The sequence below is a fragment of the Ostrea edulis genome, chromosome 4, assembly GCF_947568905.1.
Source record: "Ostrea edulis chromosome 4, xbOstEdul1.1, whole genome shotgun sequence".
Taxonomy (NCBI): domain Eukaryota; kingdom Metazoa; phylum Mollusca; class Bivalvia; order Ostreida; family Ostreidae; genus Ostrea; species Ostrea edulis.
In genome coordinates, this window is record NC_079167.1 from 3,218,535 (window position 1) to 3,235,994 (window position 17,460).

The 17,460-nt window shown below is 34.9% G+C and overlaps 1 protein-coding gene across 1 annotated transcript in view; it reads left to right on the plus strand.

Annotated features, from left to right (window-relative positions):
• The window catches only part of LOC125669408 (pikachurin-like), a 49,597-nt gene that overhangs the window by 21,081 nt on the left and 11,056 nt on the right, over positions 1 to 17,460 (plus strand). Inside the window, exons 15-25 of the mRNA XM_048903875.2 lie at positions 6,649 to 6,906; positions 10,283 to 10,484; positions 10,740 to 10,884; positions 13,819 to 14,059; positions 14,187 to 14,312; positions 14,441 to 14,678; positions 15,622 to 15,850; positions 15,954 to 16,134; positions 16,250 to 16,322; positions 16,452 to 16,685; positions 17,027 to 17,130. Of these exons, the coding sequence (XP_048759832.2) occupies positions 6,649 to 6,906; positions 10,283 to 10,484; positions 10,740 to 10,884; positions 13,819 to 14,059; positions 14,187 to 14,312; positions 14,441 to 14,678; positions 15,622 to 15,850; positions 15,954 to 16,134; positions 16,250 to 16,322; positions 16,452 to 16,685; positions 17,027 to 17,130 (2,031 nt within the window). The remainder of the gene's footprint in view (positions 1 to 6,648; positions 6,907 to 10,282; positions 10,485 to 10,739; positions 10,885 to 13,818; positions 14,060 to 14,186; positions 14,313 to 14,440; positions 14,679 to 15,621; positions 15,851 to 15,953; positions 16,135 to 16,249; positions 16,323 to 16,451; positions 16,686 to 17,026; positions 17,131 to 17,460) is intronic.

A 17,460-nucleotide genomic window follows, 5' to 3' on the forward strand; every position in this document is an offset into this window, starting at 1 on the left:
GCGCTACCAATTCTTGTTGAGATTCGACACGGGATCTATGCGAGTCGAATAGATTCTGTTGTAGCCTACGTTATGACGATAGATATTAAACAGAAGTAAAAGCGCTTTCAGTTAGACAACCTACATGACATCTACAAGCAATTTTGACAAATTTGTCCATGCATTGAAATAAATTTTTGCAACTAAGTTACTAAAAATCTAATGTTATTGAAGATATATTCTATAGATAATATGATTTAGGTATCCATGTAGTGTACAGCTGATGCTAGACCTATTGGGTATTTTACACAAATACTAAAACAAGGCACATGCTCATCATACTGTTTAAATATTAAGAACTGCAGAGTGGACAGTAAATGCGGAAATCTCTAAGTTGGAAGTTAATTTTAAAAAATGATAATGTAATGCACATTTTGGGAAAAAACATCAGTTATTTTTTGTTTAAATCATTAATTTTATTACCATTAATGTGATAAATATAATTTTTTACAAGGATAAGTAATCAATGTATCAGGTCTTTTTGTTTAGCTGAAAATTTTGTTCATACAACTTCTTTATATGGGTAACATGGATTCAACTTTTCACCTCCTTTTAATGCGGCTGACTCGGGAAGGAAAATGAGATGTTGTCATTAATAGGGCATCTCTAGTGTACAATTCCTGAATTTTCTTAATTATTAATTCCTTTCATATATATTATTTAATATGGTATTTGTACTGTAGGAGGTTGTAGCAAGGACTCGGTTTGCCAACATCTTTGTGTCAACATTGACAATGGCCATGTCTGTAAATGCCATCCAGGATATAACATTAACAAGGATGGGGTATCATGTTCAGGCAAGTGTTATTAAAAACAATATTATTAAAACATTACTACAGATATACAGTTTCTGATGTAAGAAAAATACTAAAGTTCTCTAGAAAAATGTAAACTTAAGTTTATAAGCAATGTTTTTTTTATACTTGCTTATTTATTGAAAACCACAGTTATAGACATTGAACATGAACAAGTACAGACTGTATTTCACATGTATCTAGTGTGCAGGAGAGAGAGAGAGAGAGTGTGTGAGTCCTGACAAAGAGGTTAGTGTGACAAGCACTACCAGGAGCTGACCTCCACTATTGATTTCATGTAATGGTGATATCCTGTCTGCTCTAGTCTTGGGGGAACCTTTCATGACTGTTAATTATCCCCACACTTGCCAACTGCCTTCTGAAGAGAGATTGAACCATTATTGGTTTTCCTTTAAGCTGCAGTCTCTTTTGTTTCCACAGTTGTCTTCAAACAATCATCACTAATTCCCTTATGTTTGGGAACCAGTGCTGGGGATGTTACATTAATTGAATTTTCTCAGAACCTAATTTTATTGTAGGTTGTATGAATAATCATAGAATAGGGGATATCTAAAATAAATCACTGAGTTACAAATCAAAATGCTTCTTCATGTACAATATGTTTTGATGCTAATGCATATTAAAAAGGTCTCCCTGATTGCAACTGCAGATAAAATGTCTATTCATGGGCAAGCATTGTAAGATTGAAACACCATAGAAATAGCAAACTGGCCAAGGGAATAAATATTTTATCAGACAATAATGCACATTCACAAGATAATGACAGAGTAGAGTCATGAAAATCCCCAGACTGCTGGTAGTCAATAGACTTATTGAATCACACCGTCTGTGAGGTTAATCCAGTAGATTTTTTTAATAATGGATTACCATTAGTAAGCTTGATTGACTTGTAATTGTACATGTCTGCTCATCAAAGGACGATTTTAAGCTTCATTACAAAATGCATCAACATTCAATGATATAGCACAGAACGTAGTTACTTATGAATTGTTGTATTTTATTAAACTATGAAGTACATGTATATTTAGATGGTAGCATTTGAGTTCTAGACATTGTACTTGTGAATTTAGATTTTAGCTTACACAAGCTGAAAGCTAGAGTGAGCTTTTCTGATCACTTTTTGTCTTGCATCGGTCCATCTGTAAACTTAACATTTTCGACTTCTTCTCCAGAACCACTTAGCCAATTTCAATGAAATTATCTACAAACAAATTATCCCTAGGTAAAGGGATTCACATTTGATCAAATGAAGGCCCATACTCTCTTTAAAGTGGAGATAATAAAAAAAAAAGGTAATAATAGGGTGGGGTCATTTAAAAGTCTTCTTCTCAAGTTAACCACTGGGCCAGAAAAGTTGAAATCCTGACATGGTGTGACTCATTCTCAGGGTAGTACAACAATTGGAGCATCAACATGGTGAAATATTGATAGTCAGAAAAAATGATTTTTGTGATGTTACTGAGGCAAGAAAAATCCAAAATATTTTCAACTTCTGATGATGTTTTCATGTTCTTCCTTTAGTTGATAACAACAGAGGTCATATTATTTTGTGTGTAATGTAATAGGAACATGGGGTCATTAAATAGGTATATTGTGAATGTGAGATTTGTAATACGTTTTTCTATTATAATGTTTGGTAAACGTAATTGTATTTAGGAATAAATGTCGATCACAATGCTGAATTCAAAGATCAAAGAAATATATTTCTTTACAATCATAGGAAACGTTTCATTTTCACAAGACGGAGGTATTCATCATCTAATGACTAGACTGAGGGTGTTATTCAATATTATGGTTGTCCGGTAAATTAGAGATTAATGTCTGTAATGAAAACTCAATAACAGTCGCCGATTGTAACTGTCTCAGGTACTTTAGGATACTTTGTTTTTCTTAATATTGTGTCGTGAACCAAAACCCAAACGAAAATAAAATCTGAACGAACACTAAAACAAATAACTACTCATCAAACAATCTGCGTAACGATTAACTGCACTCTTAATCAATTGCTACTCAATAAGAACTGTAGAACATTAGTTCTGTAGAATAGTGCAAGTTGTAAGCGATCACAAGATTAAGAACCTCATCAGAAACGAACATTCCATTTAGAATAAGTTTCTCAATAACCTCTCATGTGTTCCCGTTCCATCTTTAACCATTGGTCTCCGAATTTTTTCCTCTTTTTTTTTCTGGCATGGTATTCTTTCATTCTTTCTGATTTTGATTTTTAATTAGCATGATTAATGTAAGGTAAGAATATTGGTTACAAACATTAAGGCATAAACCTATTATGCAACAATAAAACATAATTCTAACAGTTAATAGGACATTGTGTTTCTTTTTACGCTATCATCCGCATCTAAATCTTATTTGTCTGCTGTTGATGCTAGAAAAATATGCAAGACCGTTTCACTAATCTATGGAACTGAAATTAAACTATGAATTTTGCCCCCTATTTAACATACATTTGATTTTTTTTTTTTTGGCAGATATAAACTAGAAAGGCGTCTTGTGGTTATACAATCAATACTGCAAATAATGTTAGGTTATACATGTATTCTTGTCGGAAATAATTCGAAGAAAAATATCGTCCGTATCAACATGTGATGTAAGAGGCTTTACATGTACATAAAAGGAGTAAATCGCGGTATGGATGTTAAACAACTCTGATATTATTTGCATCTTTATGATAGATGGTAAGTAGCTTTTCAAGTGCAGTGGGTAAGTATACATTTTAATAAACTACGCGACATAACTTCCTCGTTAAATTCTACCAAATAAACTAATTGGTCATAAGTAAAAGATTGAGAAAACAGAACTTAATACATATTAATCAAAGTGGAATGAACATTGTTCTGCCCCGGAGGCAGTAGTATAACCATTCGTACATAGTTACTCCAATACAAATTCTGAATAATATATTTATTTCTCCCAAGTGATGTATTCCATAATACATGAAGATGAGGCTGAGTAGATATGTGTGTGTGAGTGTGGTAAAAGGCTGTAAAAGTACAAAGAATGAAATTACATTTTGGAATAATATCTATAATGGCACACCATACATTAGAAAAATTGAAGAAAAATACTTAATGACACCAAGTGCTTTCCATAACTTTTCCTGACAAATAGGGGTTTACTTTATATAAGTACTTATCAACAAAATTGCAGGAAATATGTCATTAACTACATATATAATTCACATAGATTGCAAACATTACTATAAATTAACTGCACAAAGCCTAAAATAAATTGTTCAAGCTCATAGGGACTACGATATCTACCCAAGACACGTGCCGTAGAAATGTCTGTTAAATTTAAAGTTATATAAAATATCTCAATGAAACTAACGATGGGAACAACATTTAAATATTGTAAAAAACAATTCTACAAATGCACAAATATAATGCATAGCTACTTACATTGTAGTAGGCCACAAATTATAGAGATGTTGGAAAACAAAAGATGGCGGCAATATACGTTAAAGGGAGATTACTCTAAATAAAACTTTGCAATAATTGAAAAGAACTATAACTCCTGAACAGATAAAAATGGAAAATTACCAAATTACCATAGTGTGGGGCATAACAAACATAGTATTTTATCACAATTTCCAATGATGCACATAAATCTACTCACATGATGAAAGCAAAATGAAGCAGACAATAATTCTTTTAAAAGTCGCAGAAACAAATGGTTCACGCATTCGGTTGAGGTCTGAATACCGAAATGCATCGTAGACAATCGGAACTAATTAGAATAATCTAACTGTGTCTCGGGACAGGCAGGTCTGTAGGACATTATCACTTTATCGATAAAACATTCTATCCAGTAAACCAAAACATACCGAAACACTTTATTTATCTCACTCTTTTCATGTAAATTAGGTCCCGTAACTAATAATTCTTACATCATTGACATATTCTTAACGTCATATCTATTTTCAACAAAATAATAAAATGTAATTTGCAAATAATGCATTAATAGTTACATAAATATGCAGATTTTGTTTCAATGAACATAATCCATGTAAATTACTGGCTTTTAAAGACAATGTTGCGTGGTGACAAGCATTTTAATGCTGATCTCTTTAGTTACAAGATGATACATCTGGTAAGAAATAATCATTGGAACACCACACGTTTTATATCAAAGTTAATGGGTATTTTACTATAAAATAAATTGAAACAACAGTTAGAATGCATATGTAACAGGAAGGGAGAAAATGCAGCAGACCAGACCGGGATTCGAACCTGGGCCCCCTGAATCTCTAGTCAGGTGCTCTGCCAACTGAGCTATCTGGCCACCGGCGATCGAACCCTGCTGACCGCTACATTCCTCCCTCCTTAAATGTCTTCACACGTACCTGAAGACATCAACCCAGGATCTTTATCCCCTGGCAGGCATTTTCACCTGTCAGTTTCAGGATCTTTATCCCCTGGCAGGCATTTTCACCTGTCAGTTTCAGGATCTTTATCCCCTGGCAGGCATTTTCACCTGTCAGTTTCAGGATCTTTATCCCCTGGCAGGCATTTTCACCTGTCAGTTTCAGGATCTTTATCCCCTGGCAGGCATTTTCACCTGTCAGTTTCAGGATCTTTATCCCCTGGCAGGCATATTCACCTGTCAGTTTCAGGATCTTTATCCCCTGGCAGGCATTTTCACCTGTCAGTTTCAGGATCTTTATCCCCTGGCAGGCATTTTCACCTGTCAGTTTCAGGATCTTTATCCCCTGGCAGGCATTTTCACCTGTCAGTTTCAGGATCTTTATCCCCTGGCAGGCATTTTCACCTGTCAGTTTCAGGGGCTGGTCTACGGCACCAAATGTAACAGGAAGGGAGAAAATGCAACAGACCAGACCGGGATTCAAACCCGTGCCCCCAGAATCTCTAGTCAGGTGCTCTACCAACTGAGCTATCTGGACACCAACAATCGAATCCAGCTAACCGCTACACATATATAGGTATCAGGCCAGTCCCATATATCAACAATGCCATTTCTCTCGGTTCCATGACAATGAGTCAGTGTAGATAACTTTCGAGATATCAGCTCTTATGTGATGGAGGTATGTTCAGTATTCTGTTGAACACTTGGGTGGGTACAAGATGTATACATATATTATAGACTAACTATGTATATAAGGATGAAAGTGTAAATTTTATTTACATCAGCCATTGGTATACTTTAGACTGACCATATCAAGAATAATATTTGTTTGAATAAGGTCATTAAATTAAATATGAAATTATTTTTTATTTCCTCTTCTGCAAGAGTGATACTTTAATCAAAATCAAAGAAAGCCTCGGGTTTCACAGCTTTTTTTGCAACCCTCAGGTGGAATCACCCTTATATTTCATGGTTACTCATAAGAGAGTCTTTTAATCTTTCATATTTCATTTGTTCATTCCTTGTGACAAACCTTTCTTTCAGTACCAAAGTTTTTGACCTTGTAACTTTGACAAAACTTATTCTAGGCAATGTCTCCTGAACTGTTTAAAATAGAGCTTTCATATTTTGTAAAACAATTCCTTATAGCAAGACCTTACTTTTCATACCATGTTTTGTGACATGTATTGTATCATGACTGGGCCACAATATGGGATCAAAATTTTTCATGGGAATAAAGATTTAAAAAACTCTTTGAAAACAAAACAGCTGAACAACAGTAGGGCCAAGGTGACTCAGGTGAGTGATGTGGCCCATGGGCCTCTTGTTATTTTTTTCTTTTTCTTGTGTTGTTTTGGCATTTGAATTAATAAACATTTGTATTACCAATTGATATCCATTAAATCAATTTCAGGATCATCATTGAAAACTGCTGTTCACACAGAAAATACCCATTTGTCAATGAAAGTTGACCAACGTTTAACAGATGACAACAATGAGCGTAATTCAGTCCAAACAAATGAGATTTTCTCTCATCCTCTCATGAGTTCTCTTGTTGAGTTCCCTTCATGTGAGGAGAGAGTTTGCAAAAATTTTGCCAAGTGTTCCATCCAAGATTCCAGGGCTAAGTGCTATTGTCCCTTAGGTTACACAGGAAAATTATGTGACAGAGGTATGACTTCAATAAGGGGCATTGTTGAGGCCGTCTTTAGCAGATCTGATTTTCAATATTTACAGAAAGCTCATCCATAATCGTAAATGTAGTTGATTGTTTTCAAATGCCTTTAGTATGGGGGCATAGACCTAAACTTTGAATAGACAACGATGTACCAGCATGATGCATGTATTGTTTAGGCATTTTGAGCTCTATATTTTTGTAATGATATATATCTGGTCTTGGTTACTTTCGTGCTCACTCCCTATTTGATACATCTACAAGACATTTATTTCTGGCAACCATAAAACATGTCACTGATGCATGATACATATATTTGAATTATAACAATGGAAATCTGAAGAAATACATGCAGATATAGTACTACATGTAAATCATTAAAACAGGTAGTAACTGTTCCATGGCCAGACGGCCTGCATTCAATGTGAAAGTCATGGGTCTTTAATTTGGATATGACCTTCAAAACTGAGGTGTCTTGTTGCAGTAGGTGTTACATATTAAAGAAACAGACCGATTCCCAGAAACAATAAACAGGAAGCAGGAATGTACAATATCTGGATTCCATTTCCTATGGATGATTAATAGACTACTAGTATATAATGAGAACTGTGTATATATTATGGCGAGAAGGATAAATGGTATTTTCTTGGTTTTGGTTTATTTCTCAATAAGAATTCCAAGTGTCAATGTTGAGCAAGAATGTGAAATATTCTTGTGTGGCATGATTTTCCCCCTGTCATACTGGTGCTTCCATCATGAGTGAAGTAATGCAGAATGAATTGTTATTGCCCTTGGAATAAAATTGTCCACTGAGAGGATAGTTCCACTCGACTGCATTTGTATAAGCTCATTTAATGCCTTTGGATATACAATAAAAACTAGATTATTGAAGGAAAATATACACATTATATTATATAAGAAATTAAAAAAAGTGTTTGAAAATGTAAAATGAAAAAATAAAGTGTGGCATGAGGCGTATTCGATCCAAAAAATAATCACAGCATATGCATGTATTGCCAGCGGTGCAACTGACTGGGCTATTCTTAGCACAAGTAATACTAGTGTAAATATGAACCAGGTTTTTTAAAAACGGTTCCACTCAATTTTTTGTCAGTTTTTCGTGATATTTTGACCACAAGGACACACCCCTAAAATATAAATTGTTTTAATGATTGTAACCAATCAAATTATCAAAACAAATATTAGGGGCAGGCCTGCCTTGAGGGACTCCATGCCTAAATGAGGAAAATGCTGTTTAGGCCAACTTTGAAGGTTTTAATTCAACATTGTAAATAATAACTTATAGGTTTGAAATGAAAATATAAAAAATTCACATATTTTTACGACAGAAAATAATTAAAGCAACTTGATATAACAATGACTTTTTCCAGAAAATTGTTTTCCCCTATAGATCTTTTCTTTGGTTGCCCTGAATTGTTCTCCCCTGTAGGTCTTTTCTTTTGTTGCCCTGAATTGTTCTCCCCTGTAGGTCTTTTCTTTTGTTGCCCTGAATTGTTCTCCCCTGTAGGTCTTTTCTTTTGTTGCCCTGAATTGTTCTCCCCTGTAGATCTTTTCTTTTGTTACCCTGAATTGTTTTCCCCTGTAGATCTTTTCTTTTGTTGCCCTGAATTGTTCTCCCCTGTAGGTCTTTTCTTTTGTTGCCCTGAATTGTTCTCCCCTGTAGGTCTTTTCTTTTGTTGCCCTGAATTGTTCTCCCCTGTAGGTCTTTTCTTTTGTTGCACTGAATTGTTCTCCCCTGTAGATCTTTTCTTTTGTTACCCTGAATTGTTCTCCCCTGTAGATCTTTTCTTTTGTTACCCTGAATTGTTCTCCCCTGTAGGTCTTTTCTTTTGTTGCCCTGAATTGTTCTCCCCTGTAGATCTTTTCTTTTGTTACCCTGAATTGTTCTCCCCTGTAGATCTTTTCTTTTGTTACCCTGAATTGTTCTCCCCTGTAGATCTTTTCTTTTGTTACCCTGAATTGTTCTCCCCTGTAGGTCTTTTCTTTTGTTGCCCTGAATTGTTCTCCCCTGTAGATCTTTTCTTTTGTTACCCTGAATTGTTCTCCCCTGTAGATCTTTTCTTTTGTTACCCTGAATTGTTCTCCCCTGTAGATCTTTTCTTTTGTTGCCCTGAATCGTTCTCCCCTGTAGGTCTTTTCTTTTGTTGCCCTGAATTGTTCTCCCCTGTAGATCTTTTCTTTTGTTACCCTGAATCGTTCTCCCCTGTAGATCTTTTCTTTGGTTACCCTGAATTCATCCTTTACGTCCTGCAACCTTTTGTTGTTTTCTTTTGTTTGTATAGAAACATGTGATAGAATTAATGAGTCATGGGGGAAAATTTACTCACTTTGCACATAATTTGATGAAAAGTCACACTTTTTTCAACTCTGAAATTGTCTTTCTTCATAAACGTATAAAGACAAGGGAAACATGAAGCTGGCTATGCAGAAATTACCCTATGTTTTATTGTCTTTATATCCACTATAATTCAAACAACCTAGATGGTGGGCAAAGTTTAAAAAGATATTGTTTTTACTCTCTTTCATTATTATTTTGAAGGTCTTTTATTTCCAGTTATTCTCTATTACTTGTTTTTTTTTCTCTCTTACAATCCTTGTAAAATTTCTCGGAAATGTGTTGACCAATTTTTGTGAAAATGTGAGTAAAAGATGAAATCAGAACAAACGGTGATTCTTGGTATAAAGAAAGCATTAAACCAAAAGGCTTGGTTGGTTGTATATAATATAACGTCCCACTTGAGAATTTTACACTCATATGGAGACAAACATTTTTATTGCTGGCGCAGGACTGCAAAATTTAGACCTATATATGCTCGGCACTTACTGCCTTTGAGCAGGGAGGGATCTTTATCATATGCCACTGGAACTCGGTTTTTGCGGTCTCATCTGAAGAACTGCCCCATTTAGTCACCTCTTACTACAACCATGGGGTTCTATTCCAGATCTCCACAAAGGCTTTGAAATAATACTTAACTGTACAACATCCATAGAACATAATTATCCATGTTTGATTTTTCTGGCTTAAAGTGGTTCAGTCCCCAAAGTCTATTTTTCAATTTGTCAACAACATTTATATATATCGTATAGCATAGTTAACTTCAATGACGTCTGTTTTATGTTTTGAAGATTTTTTGGGGTCAGAAAATTGTGAATTTTGTATTTGTTACAAACTAGATCAACTGAATATAGTAAAATATTTAAAATGTTTGTAAAAGCGCTATATTGTAGCGGTGTTGTGGCACTAGTGATACTTTTAACTAGTACTCAGGTGACTGATAATGCCTGTGGGCCTCTTGTTTTTTGTCTGATTATTTGATTTTTTCTAATACATATTGACACCATTGACTTGCAGTGGGGGACATAAAGTACCCAAAGTTTACAGGAGATGGCTTCCTGGCATTTCCAGCAGTAACCAGTGGGTACATGGAGTTTGAACTCTTAATCAAGTTCAAGCCATCCTCAGATTCTGGTCTCCTCCTTTTTATCTCGGAGCAACCTGATGCAAAGGGTGACTTTATCTCTCTTGGTCTCATCAATGGCTTTGTGGAGTTCAGGTTTGTTAGATATTGTTTAATGTAAACCATTGAATTTATCAATAAAAAGCTATGAAAACATAATTTGAAATATCATAGAAAGTAAATGTATTATGAAGATAAAGCAACAAAAAAGGCAAAACAAAAAATATAAAAAATTTACAGCTCTGTTAACAAGCACAATTATAGATAGTGTTTGACTTTGTACTTAGTACACCTGTTTTTCAATGTTCTTATTAGGGAAGAATGACCCCTTGTACGTTTTCGATGTTTAAGGTTTGACTGTGGAAGTGGGCCAGCAATAATAAGGAGTCCAATCCAAGTCAAGATAGGTCAGTGGAATCAGGTCAAGGCCAGGAGAAAAGAGAAACAGGGTTGGCTGTGGCTTAATGGATATGGACCTGTTTCTGGACTCTCGCAGGTCAAAGATTTTATTTTTACATACACACACACATATATATATATATAAAGCACTAAAATCCAACAACACTCAACATCCAAAGTGTCAGATCTAATAGTAGATACGAGGTCAAATGAATAAGGATATAAAAAGCACTAAAAATGACCAACGACACGAACAACAGTGAATTGTCAACTTTTGGGGACGACTTATCCCTTCCTCAGGACGATAGAATATTATTACATAGGAAAGGAAACTAAATAGGAAACTAACACTACAACTAAACTACAAATGCTGATAACAAACAAGATGTCTACATTTTAAAATTATTGGCAATAGAAAGGTCTGTTCAAATCGAGCGTCAAGACTGAACTGAACTAATCAATCCTATGCTGGATCAAGTCAAAAACAAAGAACGAGTTAACTCCTTAGAGATGACCTTAAAAACAGATGCTCCATGTCACAGTAGGTGTGGCATGCTAAAGAACCCTCACTGCTCTTTATGGCCGTAAGCGCAGAGCATAGGCCTAAATTTGAAGCCCTTCACCGGTCTTGGTGACATATCCATATGAGTGAAATATTCTCGAGAGGGACATTAAACAAGATATAATCAATTAATGTAAACAAGGCTCGTGTAATGTTTTTGTTTACGTATAGAATGCTTAATAGAAAATAGCATGTTTAAAGCAAAATGAGATGTGCTAAACACCAGTGCTTAGAATTAACTTGTAAATTGAAAACAAATCTGCTTTAAACAAACTTTTACTAGTATATCTAACCTACGTAAACAATAACATGGCACAAACCTTGTTTATGTAACAAAGAATTGTGAGCTCTGTATCTCCTATGTACTTCGACAACTGACATCCAAATTTTTGCTGACCATTAGAAATACCTTAGTTAAGCATTCTAAACATTAAAAGTGGAAAAATAAATTGGAAAATTTTCAGTTCAAATCGTGTCCATGCCCATTTGAAAATGTAAGCTGTTAAATATCTTCAGAACTATTCAAGGAAGGGCTTTCATGTTTTTTGATAGATTCTTGACCTTGTGAAACAATTGTATTTGATCTTGTGACCTTGACTTTTCTTTAAAAATTTGACTTCATCAATCTCTTGAACTATTTAAGGTAAAGCTTTTATATTTTGTATATAGATTCTTTATGGGAATACCTTGACTTACTGTTGATAAAAATTTGACCAATTCAATATCCCCTGAACTATTTAAGATAGAGCTTTCATATTTTGTATATAGATTTCCTATGGCAAGGTTTTTCATATTATGATCTGCATGTATGACCGTGTGACCTTGGTCTTATCTAGAATGGCTACTCATGTTAGTCATACATGTATTAGTGTTGAAGCATCTCTGTGAATTCATTTTCAGTTATGTTGTGATCCTTTAGGGCCACAATATGGGGTCAAACTTTTTCATGGGAATAAAGATTGATAAAAAAAATCTTTTAAAAATCACAACAGCTGAACAATGGCAGGGCTAAGATGACTCTGGTGAGCAATGTGGCCCATGGGTTTTATTTGAGAAATCAAGATCATTATACATTAAAACTCGAATACAGTGTACGGACATGGCGAGTTTATGCTTATAGCGAACTGAAACCGATCTCCCCTCCAAATTCCTTATATTCTATATATATTCTATGTAAGAATTCTGTGTCTATAACGAACACAGATATAGTGAGATTACGCATATTATAATCAAGTATATAAATTCCTGTTCCCCTGGAATTAAAATTGAACATAAAAATCAACCTTTATAATAACAAAGTTGTTTTTTTTCTTATTGAAACTCATTGTGATTTATTTAGAAATCGTTTTGCTTTGTCATAAGATCCACACATAAAACGAAATTTCTGTTTGTATTTTGTCAAAAGGGATTGTTGATTCAAAACAATTCCTAAGCATATTCTTGTTAATTGAATTTGAATGCTGATTGCATTTATTTCATCACTCTTTATTTGTGCTTCTTTAAAATGCTCAATTCAAATGGTCTGAGATAGCTGTGTGGCATGCTTGTTTGGATTTTCACCCAGGCGTTTCTGGATCAACTCTCACATGACATACATTCTTTTCCTTCTTTTTTTTTTCTTGAAAAATATTTTAATAAGTCAGTGCTAAAAATACAAAACAAAATTATATGTACAAGTTTATAAAATTTAAGATATAAGGGGTGTAGTTTTTGTATTCAATCAAATATATGAAGAATAAAGTTTTGATGAAGGGAAAAAGCTATGTATATTTGCATACAAAAACAGACACACCTGATTAAACATTCAATCCAGCAATCAACTACCACATGGTGTGAAAAACATAGCTGTTAAAATGACATGGTATGGGTACTAGTGTTAAGGAGGTATGCTACACCAGAGAAATTTGATGTAGATGAAAAGTGTAGGATATGTACAAAAATATTTTGAATTTGAAAATTTTCAAATTTACTTTATTTTGTCAAAAAATACAGTTTTAGTAGAAGGTAATCTGAAAAAAATTTAAAACCCCTGCTGGACTTGAACCTGCGACCTACAGTTCAGCAGTCGGTATTCTAACCTACTGAGCTACTCGGCTAGGTATTTAAATGGGAAAGGAAAAGTCAAATATTGCTGATATCGATTTTGTCATCCATGTTTTTAAAGGAAGTCAGCCATTATGACGATGTAGAGTACTACCTTAAATATGTGGAAGTATATATTTCTAGTATGAAAATATGTTTTCTCGAAACTAGAAGCTTTAATTTCTCTTAGAGACATGTATGTTCACTTGATTGTTTATACAACTGTATACATGTAGAACAAATAATTTTTATAACAAATTTGTTATAATTGAATTACAAATTCACTATAATCATATAGTGAATTACGCTTATAATGAATGTTTATAGAATGTCTTGAGAAATTTGCTATATCAGAGTTCAACTGTACACATATCTTTGAAACTATAGGGAGTATACTCCAGAATAAAAGTGAGGACAGACCTGTACCTTGGAGGATACCCGTCCATTTCATCAATACAGCACAGAGTAAATGAACGGAGTGGATTTGTGGGATGTGTACAGAGCCTTGTCATCAACCAGCAACAATATAATTTCAGAAAGTCTGTACACATCACTAATGAAGAGATGGAAACACGGAGTGTGTCGGGTGATGTTGATCTAGGAGATTCAATAGATGGATGGAATATAGGTATCTCCAGTTAAAGTTTATGTGAGATATAACTATACTCCAAAGTCAGATAAATGAACTTCTAATACTCTGTGTGTCGATTTTGACTTGTGTTGTAGAGTTAATACGCATCTTTAACACTTTTTAGGTGATTGCAGTGAAAATGTGTGTGACAGTGTTGTCTGTCAAAATGGAGGGTCATGTAAAGTCATTTCGCCTGATCAGTTTGTCTGCCTGTGTCCCATGGGTTTCTATGGGCCAAACTGCATCCAAAGTAAGTTTCTCTTCAAATCACAAAGATGTAATTTTGTAGCACATAATAGAATTTCAGAATAAACTGGCAGTTTTAACCAACAAGTATTTTATATGAATTGGTTAGAATATTCTCTTGTAACTTTATAGCTGGAAAGGTAAAAGTTGCTGAATTCAGAGGCCAATCAGTGCTGCAGTATGAAGGCCTTGGTAGAAACAGTTTGTCATATACTGAGTTAGAAATGGTAATTAAGCCCACAGCTGCAGAGGGGGTTATATTGTACAATGGCTACACTAACAACAGGCAAGGCGACTACCTCAGTATTCTGATGCGCCAGAGATATGTAGAATTCCAGTTTGATTTGGGCACGGGACCTGCTGTTATCAGGTTTGTTTATAATAACAAATGACTCCCTAAAATCTGATATCTCCATGTATAGCATGCAGTCATTGTAATTTCATCTGATATCTCCATGTATAGCATGCAGTCATTGTAATTTCATCTGATATCTCCATGTATAGCATGCAGTCATTGCAATTTCATCTGATATCTCCATGTATAGCATGCAGTCATTGTAATTTCATCTGATATCTCCATGTATAGCATGCAGTCATTGCAATTTCATCTGATATCTCCATGTATAGCATGCAGTCATTGCAATTTCAATCTGATATCTCCATGTATAGCATGCAGTCATTGTAATTTCATCTGATATCTCCATGTATAGCATGCAGTCATTGTAATTTCAATCTGATATCTCCATGTATAGCATGCAGTCATTGTAATTTCAATCTGATATCTCCATGTATAGCATGCAGTCATTGTAATTTCATCTGATATCTCCATGTATAGCATGCAGTCATTGTAATTTCAATGCTAAAAGTAAGGAGTGCTACATGTAGGTCTGATATCATTATATTAAAATAAGTATGTCCTGTACAGCATAGCTACAGTGCTAACTGTGCTTCCAATCTGTCCTGTACATCATAGCTACAGTGCTAACTGTGCTTCCAATCTGTCCTGTACAGCATAGCCACAGTGCTAACTGTGCTTCCAATCTGTCCTGTACAGCATAGCTACAGTGCTAACTGTGCTTCAAATCTGTCCTGTACAGCATAGCTACAGTGCTAACTGTGCTTCCAATCAGGTATGTCCTGTACAGCATAGCCACAGTGCTAACTGTGCTTCCAATCAGGTATGTCCTGTACAGCATAGCTACAGTGCTAACTGTGCTTCCAATCTTTCCTAAAGACAATGACAACTTTTCTGTAATGCTCTTATATTTTATTAATTAAATCTTGTCTACTATGAATCTTGATTTTATTTGTAGAAGTTCAAAGCCAGTTAGTCTGAATACCTGGCACAAAATTAAGGTGTCGAGAACTGGCCTACAGGGTGTGGTAGAAGTTGATGACCAGGGTCCAATACAGGGGCTGTCCAAAGGAGCTTACACACAGCTTACTCTGCTACAACCCCTATTTATTGGGGGCCACCCAGACTTTGATATCATCTCTAAGCATGTCAACCTGTCTGTATCATTCCAAGGCTGCATTCAGAAGGTAGATAAGCTGGATTGATTTCATCCACAAATTCAGCAAAACTTGTGATAATGTCCTGCAAAGTAATGGTCAGCTTTGTTTATACAGTAATTTTGGTTTTTAGTTGATTGTCAATGGTCGTCTGATACACCTTGTTGAGGAAGCTATGCACAGTTACAATGTGGAACCATGTTCTCATCCTTGTAACACAAGGCCTTGCTGGAATTCTGGAGTGTGTGTTCCTAATATGGAGGAGTACAGCTGTACCTGTTCTCTGGGCTTCACAGACACACACTGTCAGAAAAGTAAACATCATTCAAAACAGCTAGGTTTATTGCAGTTTTATTTCAATCAGAATTGTGCAAGTTTAATTTCTTGCCCTGCGAAGCTTGTTCTGCTTAAGTTTACTGTTACTTACAGATCTCACCATTTCTGCAGCAAAGTTCACTGGTTCTGGCTTTTTGTCTTATGACAATGAATATATTATGAAAAGGTAAATCATTTACTATAAACTACAGATGTCATTCTTAAACCTTCTAAATGCACATACTGTATTGTACTTCTTGTTTTTTCAAGTTAAAAAAACCCCAATGCATTTGAGAGCCTTAATTTCTGTTTGTAGGGAATCGGGAAGACAGTCTGATATAGAAATGAAGATTCAAGGACATTCTTTAGATGGCCTTCTCTTTTGGATCAGCTCAAGTTTCCCTATCAGAGAGGAGGGAGATTTTCTCACCGTGGGGTTCCAGAAGGGCTTGCTTTTGTTCCATTATAATCTGGGTTGTGGCAGAGCTTACATTTCATACAACAAAACTAGGGTATCCGATGGAAAGTGGTATACAATCAAAGCACAAAGGTAATGAGTGTAATTTTTGAAAAATTAGTTTTAAAACATTGTACCATATGCATGTGCTATTGATTCATAAATTATATGCTTGTATGTGTATATCGACAAGAATCACCCTATCAAAGATTAATAAATGTCATTATTTCGTTCAAATATCCTCTATAGTTTATGCCATTAATGTTTGTTGTGGTGTAGATTCTCACTTTCACACCAGTAGAAATTAGCACTAAACTGATATGATAAGGAATATAGAGCTTTGTATACAACTGGTACATGTGTGGTGCAGAAGTCATATCCTAAGTTTCAATATGTAAAGTATATAAATGTCATGTCAACTAATATCCTTACAGAAATAAACAACATGGCACTCTGACAATTGATGGCACACTTGTGTCTGAGGGAAGATCACCAGGGGCATGTACTATGCTGAATGTCAATGGTCCTGTCTATATAGGTAAGACTATAACACTGCATTGGTTCATCACCAGTAATTAGATGTACAGTGGAGCCTCGGTAATCCGGACGCCATTAATCCGGACGCTTCACCTTCCGGACGATTTTTCTAGGGAACAGATTTTTTATACGTTATTTTGCATCATTAATCTGGAAATTCGCGTTCCAGATCCGGACAGTCATTTTTTACTACAAAACGTTAAAATGCATTGAAAATTGTACCGTTAATCCGGACGGTATTTTTTTTTTAAGGGAAAGTCTGTGTCGGACAATTTTAGCAAGGCGTAAATTATAAAGAAAACAAACCAAACTGTCTAATTGAAGCGATTAC